This window comes from Crocuta crocuta, unplaced genomic scaffold (assembly GCF_008692635.1).
Source record: "Crocuta crocuta isolate KB4526 unplaced genomic scaffold, BGI_CrCroc_1.0 scaffold153, whole genome shotgun sequence".
In the NCBI taxonomy this organism is placed as follows: domain Eukaryota; kingdom Metazoa; phylum Chordata; class Mammalia; order Carnivora; family Hyaenidae; genus Crocuta; species Crocuta crocuta.
The window spans coordinates 3,591,241-3,602,972 of NW_027529525.1; the positions used below are offsets into that span (position 1 = coordinate 3,591,241).

General features: G+C 36.2%; 1 protein-coding gene across 7 annotated transcripts in view; it reads left to right on the top strand.

The window, feature by feature from the left end:
- The first annotated feature begins 6 nt into the window (after window positions 1-6).
- WDSUB1 (WD repeat, sterile alpha motif and U-box domain containing 1) overlaps window positions 7-11,732 on the top strand; it is a 47,514-nt gene continuing 35,788 nt past the window's right edge. Inside the window, exons 1-5 of one of the 7 annotated variants that reach the window (XM_077761014.1) lie at window positions 7-137; window positions 2,088-2,509; window positions 4,464-4,648; window positions 6,563-6,655; window positions 10,524-10,617. In XM_077761014.1, coding sequence (XP_077617140.1) covers window positions 2,112-2,509; window positions 4,464-4,648; window positions 6,563-6,655; window positions 10,524-10,617 — 770 coding nt within the window. In that variant the 5' untranslated portion in view covers window positions 7-137; window positions 2,088-2,111. The other 6 variants (XM_077761018.1, XM_077761017.1, XM_077761015.1 and 3 more) reach the window with 6 other exon arrangements.

Sequence of the window (11,732 nt, forward strand, 5' to 3'; positions counted from 1 at the left end):
CCAGCCCCGCCCGCCTCACCTGCACGTCACGTGATCCACGCACCTCCGAGGGCACCTGAGGGCGGATCCTGCAAGCCTCGGGTCTTACAGGTGGAAGTGGCCGCATCCGTGGGCCGGTTTAGCAGCGACGGCACCAGGTGGGGGAGCACGGCTGGGGTCATCTGGCGAAGCCTCCCCTCTCGGGGTGTCTGAACCTGTGGTCCTCGGAATCTGGTTCCGAGCGCGCGACAGGGGCCGGCCAGCACCCGTACCGGAGCGGGGCGCGGCCGTGCGACCCGGGTTGGGGAGCGGGGCGGGGCCTGCGGGCGTTGCGTGGAAGCCACAGCTGGGCCGAATCGGATGNGTACACTCTTGGTCCCTACGCGCAGGGGGAGTAAGTCGCGGGCTTTATTTGGGGAGCTTTTGGGACATCCCCGGTTTGCTTTGGATTAGATGGGGATGCGTGTGTTGACATTGGCGNAGCTGAGCCCTGAATGGAGACGCCCACACCCGGAGGCCGGAAGCGGTAGGCTTGAGAGGGCTTTTCCAAACCGGCTGTTCGATCAAGTGGTTGTATCGCTGTTTGGTCTGGAACTGCAAAGGGAGCTGAGTGCCGCAAAGGTGTGGAAGCCAAAGTTTGTTTGCAAGATTACCTATGTGTACCTGCACAGTTGGGATTTGGCAGTTCTCCAGAAAACACCGCATGATCTTGCTTGTTTTCAGTGCGCTAGTACAAGTGACAATCTACCGGGACGGTTCACGATTTGTTTTTGTTTTTGTTTTTTAGAGTTTATTGAAGTTTATGTTTGGAAAAAAGAGGCTGAAATTTTGGGCTATGATAAATATTGGTAAAGATATGCTCCATCTGTTTGTAAAGAATTCCGCAGATAAAATTATAACAAGGGATCATGAATTACAATCTAAGAGTACACCTATCCTTTCAGGGCCGATTACTGTTTAATTTTGCATTATTTTTCCACTGCTGGATTTATTTTTATTTTTTTACTATTGGGAGCTTTACTTTAAGATTTCTAACAATTTTGTATTGTATTCACATGTAATATTTAAAGGTAAAACTCAAATGGATTTAGAAAAAAACGCAATAAATATTTATTTGAGCATGTTAGGTGCCTGAACACTGTTTTGTGTGCTGTGGATACAGAGATGAGCGAGATGGACAAGATCTCCACTCCTTTGGAATTTACATTAAGAAATAGGACCCCAAAATCAAAGGAAAGAGAATTTCAGCATGGGAAAACAACTTTCTGAAGAGCTAAGACTGAATCCATTTGACCAGGGAGGCTGGAAGGAAATGAGGGAAAGGAGGAGTGGCAGGACTTGAGATATGAGAAGTAGGCAAGAGCCAGATCATGTAACAGTTTGTAAGCAGTGACAAAGGGTTTGGATTTCATTCTAAATTTGTAAATTTGTTCTTAAGTGCTGTCTGGGTAAGTCCTTTTGCTACCCTTTCTCTTTGGTTTCCTTCTCTTGGTTTCCTTGACTTATTAAGTTGGTTCTTCACCTCAAATGTTTGATGTCATTTTATTCTTTATCAAACAAGATGGTGGACCATGACATGAGAGCTTTCAACACTGCCACTGAAACTGTTTTTTAGTTTTTATGAGTGAACCGTGCAGCTAATGCATTTTAAAGGCAGAGCTTTAGCCTTGCCTCACTTCTCTGCGAGGAGCAGTCAAGACAGTTTGTTAAGAGTGGAAAATCTTTTTGAGTTGAGCTTTGCCGATTTGCAGTGAGGCATCTTTGAGAAGTAATTAGTTAAGGGAAAGGCTTCAGAGGTGAAATACATACTCAAGGTTTTGGATGTTCAGTATCAAATCAGTTTGAAATTATACAACAAAGTTCTTTTTCAGGAGTTATGGAACTTTATTGGTATGCCGGTTGTGACTGTGATCATTAGAGTTTATAGTCTTATTGGCATTTTCTCTCCCAGTTATTTTTATCTCAGGTATAATAGTTTTCCCTTTAAAAATATGAATGTAGGAGTTTTCTCTGAGCAGATTCTTAAATTGATTTTGACTCTTTTATGTGGACTTGAGTTGCATTTTTTTGAATCCGATGATGAAGTAATCTTTATTTAAAAATTGCAGGATATTTTACTTCAAATAAGAACCATGGTGAAACTAATCCACACATTAGCTGATCACGGTGATGATGTCAACTGCTGTGCAGTCTCCTCTTCCCTCTTGGCTACTTGCTCTTTGGACAAAACAATTCGCCTGTACTCCCTCAGTGACTTTACTGAACTGCCCCACTCTCCATTGAAGTTTCACACCTATGCTGTCCACTGCTGCTGTTTCTCCCCTTCAGGACATATTTTGGCTTCCTGTTCAACAGACGGTACCACTGTCCTATGGAATACTCAAAATGGAGAGACTTTGGCAGTGATGGAACAGCCCAGTGGTAGCCCCGTGAGGGTTTGCCGGTTTTCCCCAGACTCTACTTGTTTGGTATCTGGGGCAGCTGATGGAACAGTTGTTTTGTGGAATGCTCAGTCGTACAAGTTGTATAGGTATGAATATTTATATCCTTTCTGTTTTAAAATCTATTAACAAGTCTACCAAAAAAATTAAAATGGAAAGCAGAATATTTTGATGACTTGAAGAAGCAGATAATTTTCATACGTCACAAGGAAAAACATTTTGAATTGTTTTCTGAAGGTCAAAAAAACTGATGTTTAATGTGGTTCTTGATGCTTGGCTCTGAGAGTTTTGTATTTCCAGTCTTTCTCTTGTAAAATAAGGGTTAATCTTGTTAGACTTTTATGGATTTGACTTTAAGAGCTAGATGAAGAAAACGGTCTTTTGAATAAGGTTCAGTAATTTTAGGCTTTATTTTTGTCACTTAGAACTCAAGTGTTCTCAATAATAGAGTAATGGTAGGTAAGTCTCACTTGAGAGACACAGATATTTTCCGGACTAAGATTCTTGCGGGGTGAATAGTCAACCCCGGGGGGAAAAAACCAACCCTTGTAATTAGTGTAATGTTGTGTTAATATATATATACAAAAAACTAAACAGACAAAACAAAACTGAAAACTCCTTTTAGATAAAAATACATCAGTTGCTTTACACTAGTAACGTTTTGTTGCAACTTGCCAACATGAAACCTATGTACTTTTCTGTATATTGTAGTGAAATATATATAACACAAAGTTTACCCTTACAACCATGTTTTTCTTTCTTTTTTTAAAAAAAACATTTATTTTGAGAGTGAGCGGTGAGAGCATGCATGCACTAGCAGTGGAAGAGCAAAGAGAGAGAGAGAGACAGAATACCAAACAGATTCCACGCTATCAGCACAGAGCCAAAATCAAGAGTCGGACGTTTAACCAACTGAGCCAACATTTCAATATTGGCAATAAACTTTTCAATAGAACCAAGTAAAATAGCTCAGTGTGCTTTCTCTTCCCTTCCCTCCCCAGCATCATTCAGTGCACATTAGATTTAGGTCTTTTGATTGAAGAAGGTGAAGCGGCGTTAATGAACAGTTTAAAGAGAATGCGCAGGAGGAATGAGGTCTTTAAGTTTTTTATACGCATGAAATATACTGGTAAACTAGGAAATTTTCCTTTTCACTTATCAGATGATGATGTCAGCCTCTCTAGCATTGCTTCCCTAATGTTTGCTGTAAAATGCTACACTGCAGTAGATTTAAGCGCTGGATGGGACACTGCGCTTATTGTTGGGCTTTTACCATTTATTTCCCCTAAATTGAGAGAATAATACTGTCAGCACAGTGCTTCCTGACCTTCCCAAGATAATTTTAACTTGTTCACAACATTTTCTTTTCATAAAGAATTCATACTTGAAAATTAGATAAAAGGTTTTACTGTTGCTTCTTTTAATACAAAAGTTGAAAGTACTCTTGACCCCAATAACATGTTTTTCAGTAAAAATAAGCTTTTTTTTTTAATGTTTTATTTATTTTTGAGAGAGAGATAGAGACAGCATGGCAGGGGAGGGTCAGAGAGAGAGGGAGACACAGAATCCGAAGACAGGCTCCAGGCTCTGCGCTGTCAGCACAGAGCCAGACGCAGGGCTCGAACCCACAAACCGTGAGATCATGACCTGAGCTGAAGTCGGATGCTTAACCGACTGAGCCACCCAGGCGCCCCAGAATAGGCTTTTTAAAAATATGTGACTATGGTTGATAGCACTGGTTGTCAGAGCTTTTTTTGTTAAATTCTGTAGATTTTAAACAGACCTGCCATTTGGAAAAATACAAAGATACATGGACTTTGGTTTAGATCTGTATAGTTTAGGCTTGAATACATTAAGATGATGTTTAAATTCTCTTTTTTTTAAGTAGATAATATTTTATTTCTACAGACATCTACTGCCCTTTCTAGTTATGGCCTGTTTTCCTGTTTTTACTATATCAAGCTGTTTTTAGAAAATATAAGGTAACAGATACTCTGAAATGAAATGAAAATCTCCCCCTTTTATTTTTTGCTTTTATTTCAGGTGTGGTAGTGTTAAGGATGGCTCCTTGGTGGCCTGTGCATTTTCTCCAAATGGAGACCTCTTTGTCACTGGCTCCTCGTGTGGAGATTTAACAGTGTGGGATGATAAAATGAGGTGTCTGCATAGTGAAAAAGCACATGATCTTGGAATTACCTGCTGTGATTTTTCTTCACAGCCAGTTTCTGGTTAGTATTTTACTCTTTTAAGCACTAGTGGTCCCTAATTGTAATTTGTATATGACTTTTAGTTCTTTTATTCACTTTCATTTCACCGTTACTAAAATGAGAACTCCTTTTAATTCATTCCTTTTAAGGAATGATTCTCCTTTCTCTTGATCAAAATGAAATCACAAAGAACATGGGGGAAAATCAGGTTTTTGAATATATGTTGGGGATGACTCATCTTTGTACAGCAGATCTGGATTCCTTGGCTATGGTAATTTAGAGAACTTGACCCTATTGGTTGTGCTGTAGTTTTTAAAATACAGTATGTTAATATTCAAATAGAATTGTGAAATTAAAAAATTGGAAATAGAAGCTACATTTTCAGAAGTTTACTAATTTAATTTTTGAAGCAAAAGCTAAATTTATGACATGTTTGCCAACACAATTAGCTTTTAGAAGAAATACACACTCCTGAGTATAGATAGACTCTTGGTTTTAAATAGATAGCAGGGAGTTAGTAAGCTTTCTTCTGCTTCATTCCCTGTGTTCAGATGGGACTTCTGCCTTTGTTACTTCCAACCTTGTTACTGTCCTACTAGCAATATAATGGAGGCTACATTTCTAAATTTAAAATTTTTTAGTAGTAGGTAATGTTAATTTTAATGATTTATTCAATATAGATTAAATGTTTCAGTAATTGATAATAAAATAAGATATATTACTACTTTTTGGCACTAGGTTTTTAAAATCTGGTGTGTATATTCTGTCACATTTCAATTTATACTAGCCACATTTTAAGCGTTCAGTAGCCACATGTGGCTAGTGACTACCCTTATTGCACAGCCCAGGTCCAGAAGGTGGACAGGATCATTTTGGCACTCCCCTATTTCAAACCCATCAGTGAATGATTAAAATAAGGTTAAGGTAAGAGAAAATGCCGGATCCAAAACACACTCTGTTTCCCTGCCTCTCAAAGCACGCTTGGCCTCTCGCATTCTCTTGCCACATTGGCCTCCTTTCATTCCTTGAATGTTTCTAAGATTTTTCCAAGGGTTTTACAGGTGGACCCTTCACCTGGTTCACTCTTAGATATCCTTTAGATTTCAGGTAAAAATAAGGTGAACCTGTGGTTACCTACTTAATTGTATCTTAGTGCGTATCTGTGCCAAAACTTCCTTTGATGAGACTGCATGTGTGATGTTAGGTGGAACTTATATAAAACTGAGTTGATTTCAGTATTCACATTACCCACAGGTATTTAGGAGCTTATCTACTGTGTATATAATTATACACTGAAATTATCTCAGTAAACATTAAAAACGAATGGATTTTTTATGACACCAAATTTACTGATTCCTTTCCCCAATTTGTATAATTTCCACCAAATCACATAAACTGAATTAATGTTATTTTGGATTTATGTAATTCCAGCATTTTTCTTGATTAAATCAAATGGCAGAAAAATCTCATTGTTCCACGTGAATTATAGACTAAGGTTTTAAGAAATGGGTATGTCCTTTAAAAAAACAAGGTTAAGTTGAAAATAATTAAACGTTTAACACTCATAACTATAACTTTTCTTCCTAATTTTTTCCATCACTACTAGCCTCACAGACTCTAACATTGGGCAGGAGAATTCTCTAGGCTTAGTGGCTCAATATCAGCCCTTGGAGTCTTGAGTTACTTTAGGGGAAGGTAAATTAAAAAAGGTATTTTGTTGTAGCAACTTCAGGAGCAAGATTCCTAATCCTCTGAAGTACCTTGTTTAAAATAAATTCTTTAACCAACATTTCATTCTATGGTATAGGTTAATATCTCTTGTGAATATTGTGAATGAATAGAATTAACATCTCGATATAGGAAGTTGAAAATTTTTTTGGTTTAAATGTTTTATCAATTCTTGTGTATTTATTTTTAACAAATTTACATTTTTAGGTGGAGAGCAAGGCCTTCAGTTTTTTCGATTGGCATCATGTGGTCAGGATTGCCAGATCAAAATTTGGGTTGTTTCTTTTACCCATATCTTAGGTATGTATTAACTAGTCGTTCTCTAAAATTATTTGTGATCAAGATAGGATTTCTATTTGAATTATTCTTTTTACTTAAGGAACTCTAGATATACAGAAGTGATTATAAAGATATGCTTTAATAAATTTTAATCAGTAATTATGTATACATGATTTAAAACTTGGACGCTCATTGCTGATTATGACCTCAGCACCATCACCACACACATTTCTTCTGTGCGCTTTATCCTTTTGCAATTCTTTGTGGTTTTCACAATTTCTATAAATGTTGTACCACCATATTTTAAATGTATTCACTGTAGGGATTGTTTTTTGATAGTGCATAGGAGGTCTTTCCTCTATGTATTGGACTATTCCTTCACGTGACCCTTCAGTCAAAAAACTTACATTGTTCAGCTTTGGAAAACAGTATTCCCTTAAGTTGTTTCTTTAATAATTTCTTTCCCATGTCCTCTCTTTTAATAACTCTTATTAATAGAGTGTTGGACCTCCTAATTTCATTCCCTATGGAATTTTTTATTCCATCATATTTTCAATTTCTCTTAGCTCCTCTTTTTCCTCTGTTTCTTTCTCTTAGTGTTTTCATTTTATGAATGGAAGACCATCTCAAACCTCTTAGGACATCAATTAGAGGCTTTTTGTTTTGTTCCCTTCTGTTTCCTGATTAGCTTTGTTTGCTCTTGGGCCCTTTTTTTTTGTTTGTTTACTCTGATCTTTCTCTTTCATATGGTTGCGTTCTTCAAATGTCTGGTGATCCTCATTTTCCATTTACATGCAATTATTAGACAATAATAAGATATTTAGAAGCTCTATGCACATAGTGGTTTGTTGCTGGCTTCCCTTTCAGATAAGGAGGTGGGTCGTTGGCCCTTTCTGAGAAGGACTTAGGGGCTTAGAGAATTGCCCTGGGGCTGCTATGGAGCTGCCCAGAAAGCCGTTATTTTCCCTAGAAATATTTTGCCTAGAAAGAAGTATCAGACTTTCATTCAGCATGCTATGGATGGGATCAGGGAGGGATTAGAGGTAGACACTGTTTCATGAACAGACTTTTCACCAACTTCTTTTTCAGGTCACCGTCTGTGTCTTGACATTCCTTTTCCTCAGCTTTTGATAGTCCTAAGTGTTTTGGGAGTATTCTAGGGCAGGCTAGCTCTCTTCCTGGACCTAGCCCCTCCTTTTGCACTCTGGCCTGTCTATACCTCCTCATCAGTTAATTTGCTTTCTGACTTTCCAAAATTGGTTTGAATTTCTGGATTGTTGATAACTCTCTATTCTCTTCATTGATGTAATTTTATATCTTTATTAATTCTTTCACTGTCATTTTAATGAGAACTCTGAAATTATATGATCATTTAGCCATCTTGCTTCAGATGCCTAAAAATATTTTATTATTTGCTACTTAATAAGTTTCAGTGAAATTACAAACTGCATTTCGCTGTTTATAATTATTGTCAAAGATAAAGCTGGGCACTAAAGTGATAAGGATAGATTTTAACCTACTATTGCAGTAGGGAGAAGAGTCCAGCATGAACTGTAATCAACTTCACTTTATGCAGAGGTGACTGGGCATTTTGAAGGGAGAATGAGGGAATAAGGAAGGGAGTAAGTGTGGCTCTGTAGGGTCAGGGAAATAAAAATTACAAAAAACCAGGAAGGATGGAGGCCATGTGAATCTCATCCAGGTTTGATAACTGGCACTTAGGGTAATTAGGTTCCTACCCTCCCACAGACAGTAGGATACAGGGGCCCTATCTTCAGGTGTTGGCTGGAACGAACAGTAAATTCTATTGGCAGCCTTGAGTTCTCTCAGGCAGGTATTCTAAGCGGTCTAGGGTCATCCTAGGCGTGCAGCTGTGAGCCGTCAGAAACTACATTAGTATAAGTCTGTAATAGGCCAAAGTCAAGGCCTTAGTTGAGAAGAGGGCTCAGAAGAGTTTTGCTAGTGTTTCGATCGAGGAGAGAATCTTTGTCATTATACTCGTGTATAGAGAAGAGACCATTGTCAGGGAATAAATACATTTCTTTTTGTGGAAATTTTGTTAATTTATTGCCTATTAGGTTATATTTAGTACTTCTTTTAATGTGTTCAATGACAGGCTAGTGAGGATTGGTGTCCCTTTACTTTGCTGCTGTCCTATCATTTTGCTCCTGCCAAACTAAAATTTTTAAGAGAATCCATGAATATAGTGCTATATTGGAGGTTATGAATATGTCTTTAATAATTGTTCCAAAGTAAAGCTTTTCATGCATTGTCTGGAAAATGTGTTTTTACACTGACTCTCTTTGAAAAACATAACTTAACAGTTTATAAACATGCATAGTTAAAGCCTTTTTATAAAGTCTTTATTGGGGCTCCTGGGTGGCTCAGTCAGTTAAGTGTCTGACTTCAGCTAGGTCATGATCTCACCGTTCAGGAGTTTGACCCCTGCATTAGGCTCTGTGCTGACAGCTTAGAACCTGGAGCCTGCTTCAGATTCTGTTCTCCCTCTCTCTCTGCCCCTCCCCTGCTTGTGCTCTGTCTCCTTTTGTTTCTCAAAAATAAGTAAACATTTTAAAAAATATAAAAAAATAAAAATAAAGTCTTTATCATCATTTGCATCTAATTATTTTAATTGCTTATTTGTGGGGATATGTAGATAGACTTAGAGATTTTATCCTTGAGAATATAACCTGTGGTTCTATTGCAAGTTTTATTGGTCTTCATTTGGTTTTCAACTTGTTAACATTTTTGCTGTGTTTGGGCGGGTTCATGATCTGTGTTCTACAGTGCCTTCAATGGCCACATTTTCTCTCCCTGATGAAAAATACACGTTTCTTTCTATTTTTAATAGAAATAAAGAATGTAATTTAGTAATAATAGTAAATTTATTTTTTTTCTATTTGTTGAAACTTTTACCTTCTCTAATGACTTTTTGTTTTATTAAATGCTGTTTTCATAAGAGCCATCAACACTTCAAAAAAGTTTTCATTAGGTCTGAGAAAAATTAACAGATTTTGCTTATTTCCTTAATTCCTCAGGTCAAATTTTTAATAATAATTTTTATAGCTTGTCACTAAAATGTATTGAATTCCCTCGGTTTACCTTTAAAATAGTTGTTAATTCATTTCAGTAATTATAGAAGGTATTAAAAGGATTTTACTGTTCCTATGATTTGTAGGAGTATTATATATTGGAATTATAAGATGGACAAATTATCATGGATTATTTTTATTTAAGGAATGAAAATATTTTCTTAATATCATGTTTTAAAAACTGATCTTTAGGCATTTGAGCAATTTGATTCCTTTTTAGGCATTTGGGAAATTGGTGTGTGTGTTTGTGTGTGTGTGTGTATGTATGTATGTATGTGTGTATATATATGTGTGTTTATGTGTATTTTTTTTAATATATATATTCTTTAAGTAGGTTCCATGCCCAGCATAGGGCTCAAACTCATGACCCCAAGATCAAGAGTTGCATTCTCCACTGACTGAGCCAGCCAGGAACCCCATATATTTAATGTACATAATGTACATAAATGTACCTTAAAATAAATANATTTTCTTATACTATAGTTTAAAACTTTATATTAATTTAAAATTTTATATTTTTATGGATTTTATAGAGTTTAACATTTTACATTTTAAAAGCATTTGATCATTACAATTCTCTTCATCTTTGCTGAGTGCACCATTTACTTTATGCATTACTGAACTTCTTAATCACACTGCACTTCAGTACCTGAGTTGCAGGAGGATTTTTTTTCATTTTTGTATTGTTTAGGCACTTAAAGATTATTTATTAAAATAAATAAGTGAAATAGTTTTGACGTAAAAATAAGTTCTAAGCACAGTCAGCTTGCTAATTTTTTTCACCTTGTTATTTGCAGGTTTTGAATTAAAATATAAAAGTACACTGAGTGGGCACTGTGCTCCTGTTCTGGCTTGTGCTTTTTCTCATAATGGGCAGATGCTAGTCTCGGGGTAAGCTTTTTAGTAATTTCCTTAAACCATTTTCATGTGAAATAGAACAGACATACATAAAAGTACGTAAAACATAAGAGGATAGCTTAATAAAGTGATACAGACCTGTGTAACCACTACTCAGGTCACGAAATAGAACATTACTGCTTCTACTCCAGAAGTCCTCCTCTTCCAGGTACCCCTATAGGGTAATAGCACCTTAGGTCATATACAGTATTGCTTTCTGTTTTAAACTGATTTAAAACAAATCATACAATGTATATTATTTTGTGTTTGGCTTCCCTTAGTCAATGTGATATTTATGACATTCATTCATATTAACACAACTGTGGTTTGTTGATTTTCATTGCTATGTAATATTCCATTGACTGTGTATACTATAATATATCCAGTTTAATGTTGATGGAATATTTGGATTATTTTCAGTTTGGGAGCATTACAATAATAATTCAGTGAATCTATTTGTATCTTCTAGTGTACATGTTTATGCATTTTTGTATGATAAATACATAGGAATAGAATTTAAGAGCCATAGAATAGTTGTATTTTCAACTTTGGTATATAACATCAAATTGTTTTCCAAGTAGCCGAATACCCCTATAACAATGTCATTTTACATCTTAGCCTATACATGATATTTGGTGTTGTTTGTCTTTTTAAGTTTAGCCATTCTTAAGGATGTGAAGTGTTAACTTACTGTGTTTTTTGCATTTGTCTAGAACGATGAGGTTAGAATCTTTTCAGAAGTTTATTGGCCATATGTATTTCCTCTTTTATGAAGTGGCTGTTCATGTTTCTTGCTTATTTTTCTTTTGTTGAGATTTTATATACATAACAAATATTATATATGTTTTGTATATATATACTCTCTCTATATTTCAGTATATGAGCCATTTATTGGTTCTGTGTGTTGCAAATATCTTTTCCCTTCTGTGGATTTGCCTTTTCACAGTTTATAATTTTAGTATAGTCAGTTTATGTTCTGAGTCATGAAGATATTTTCCCATATTATCTTCTAAAACCTTCATTGTTTTTCTTTTCTCAAATTTGATTTGTGTGCATCATGTACAATATAATCCAGGCTTATTTCTTTCTATATAAATAGCCAGTTGTCC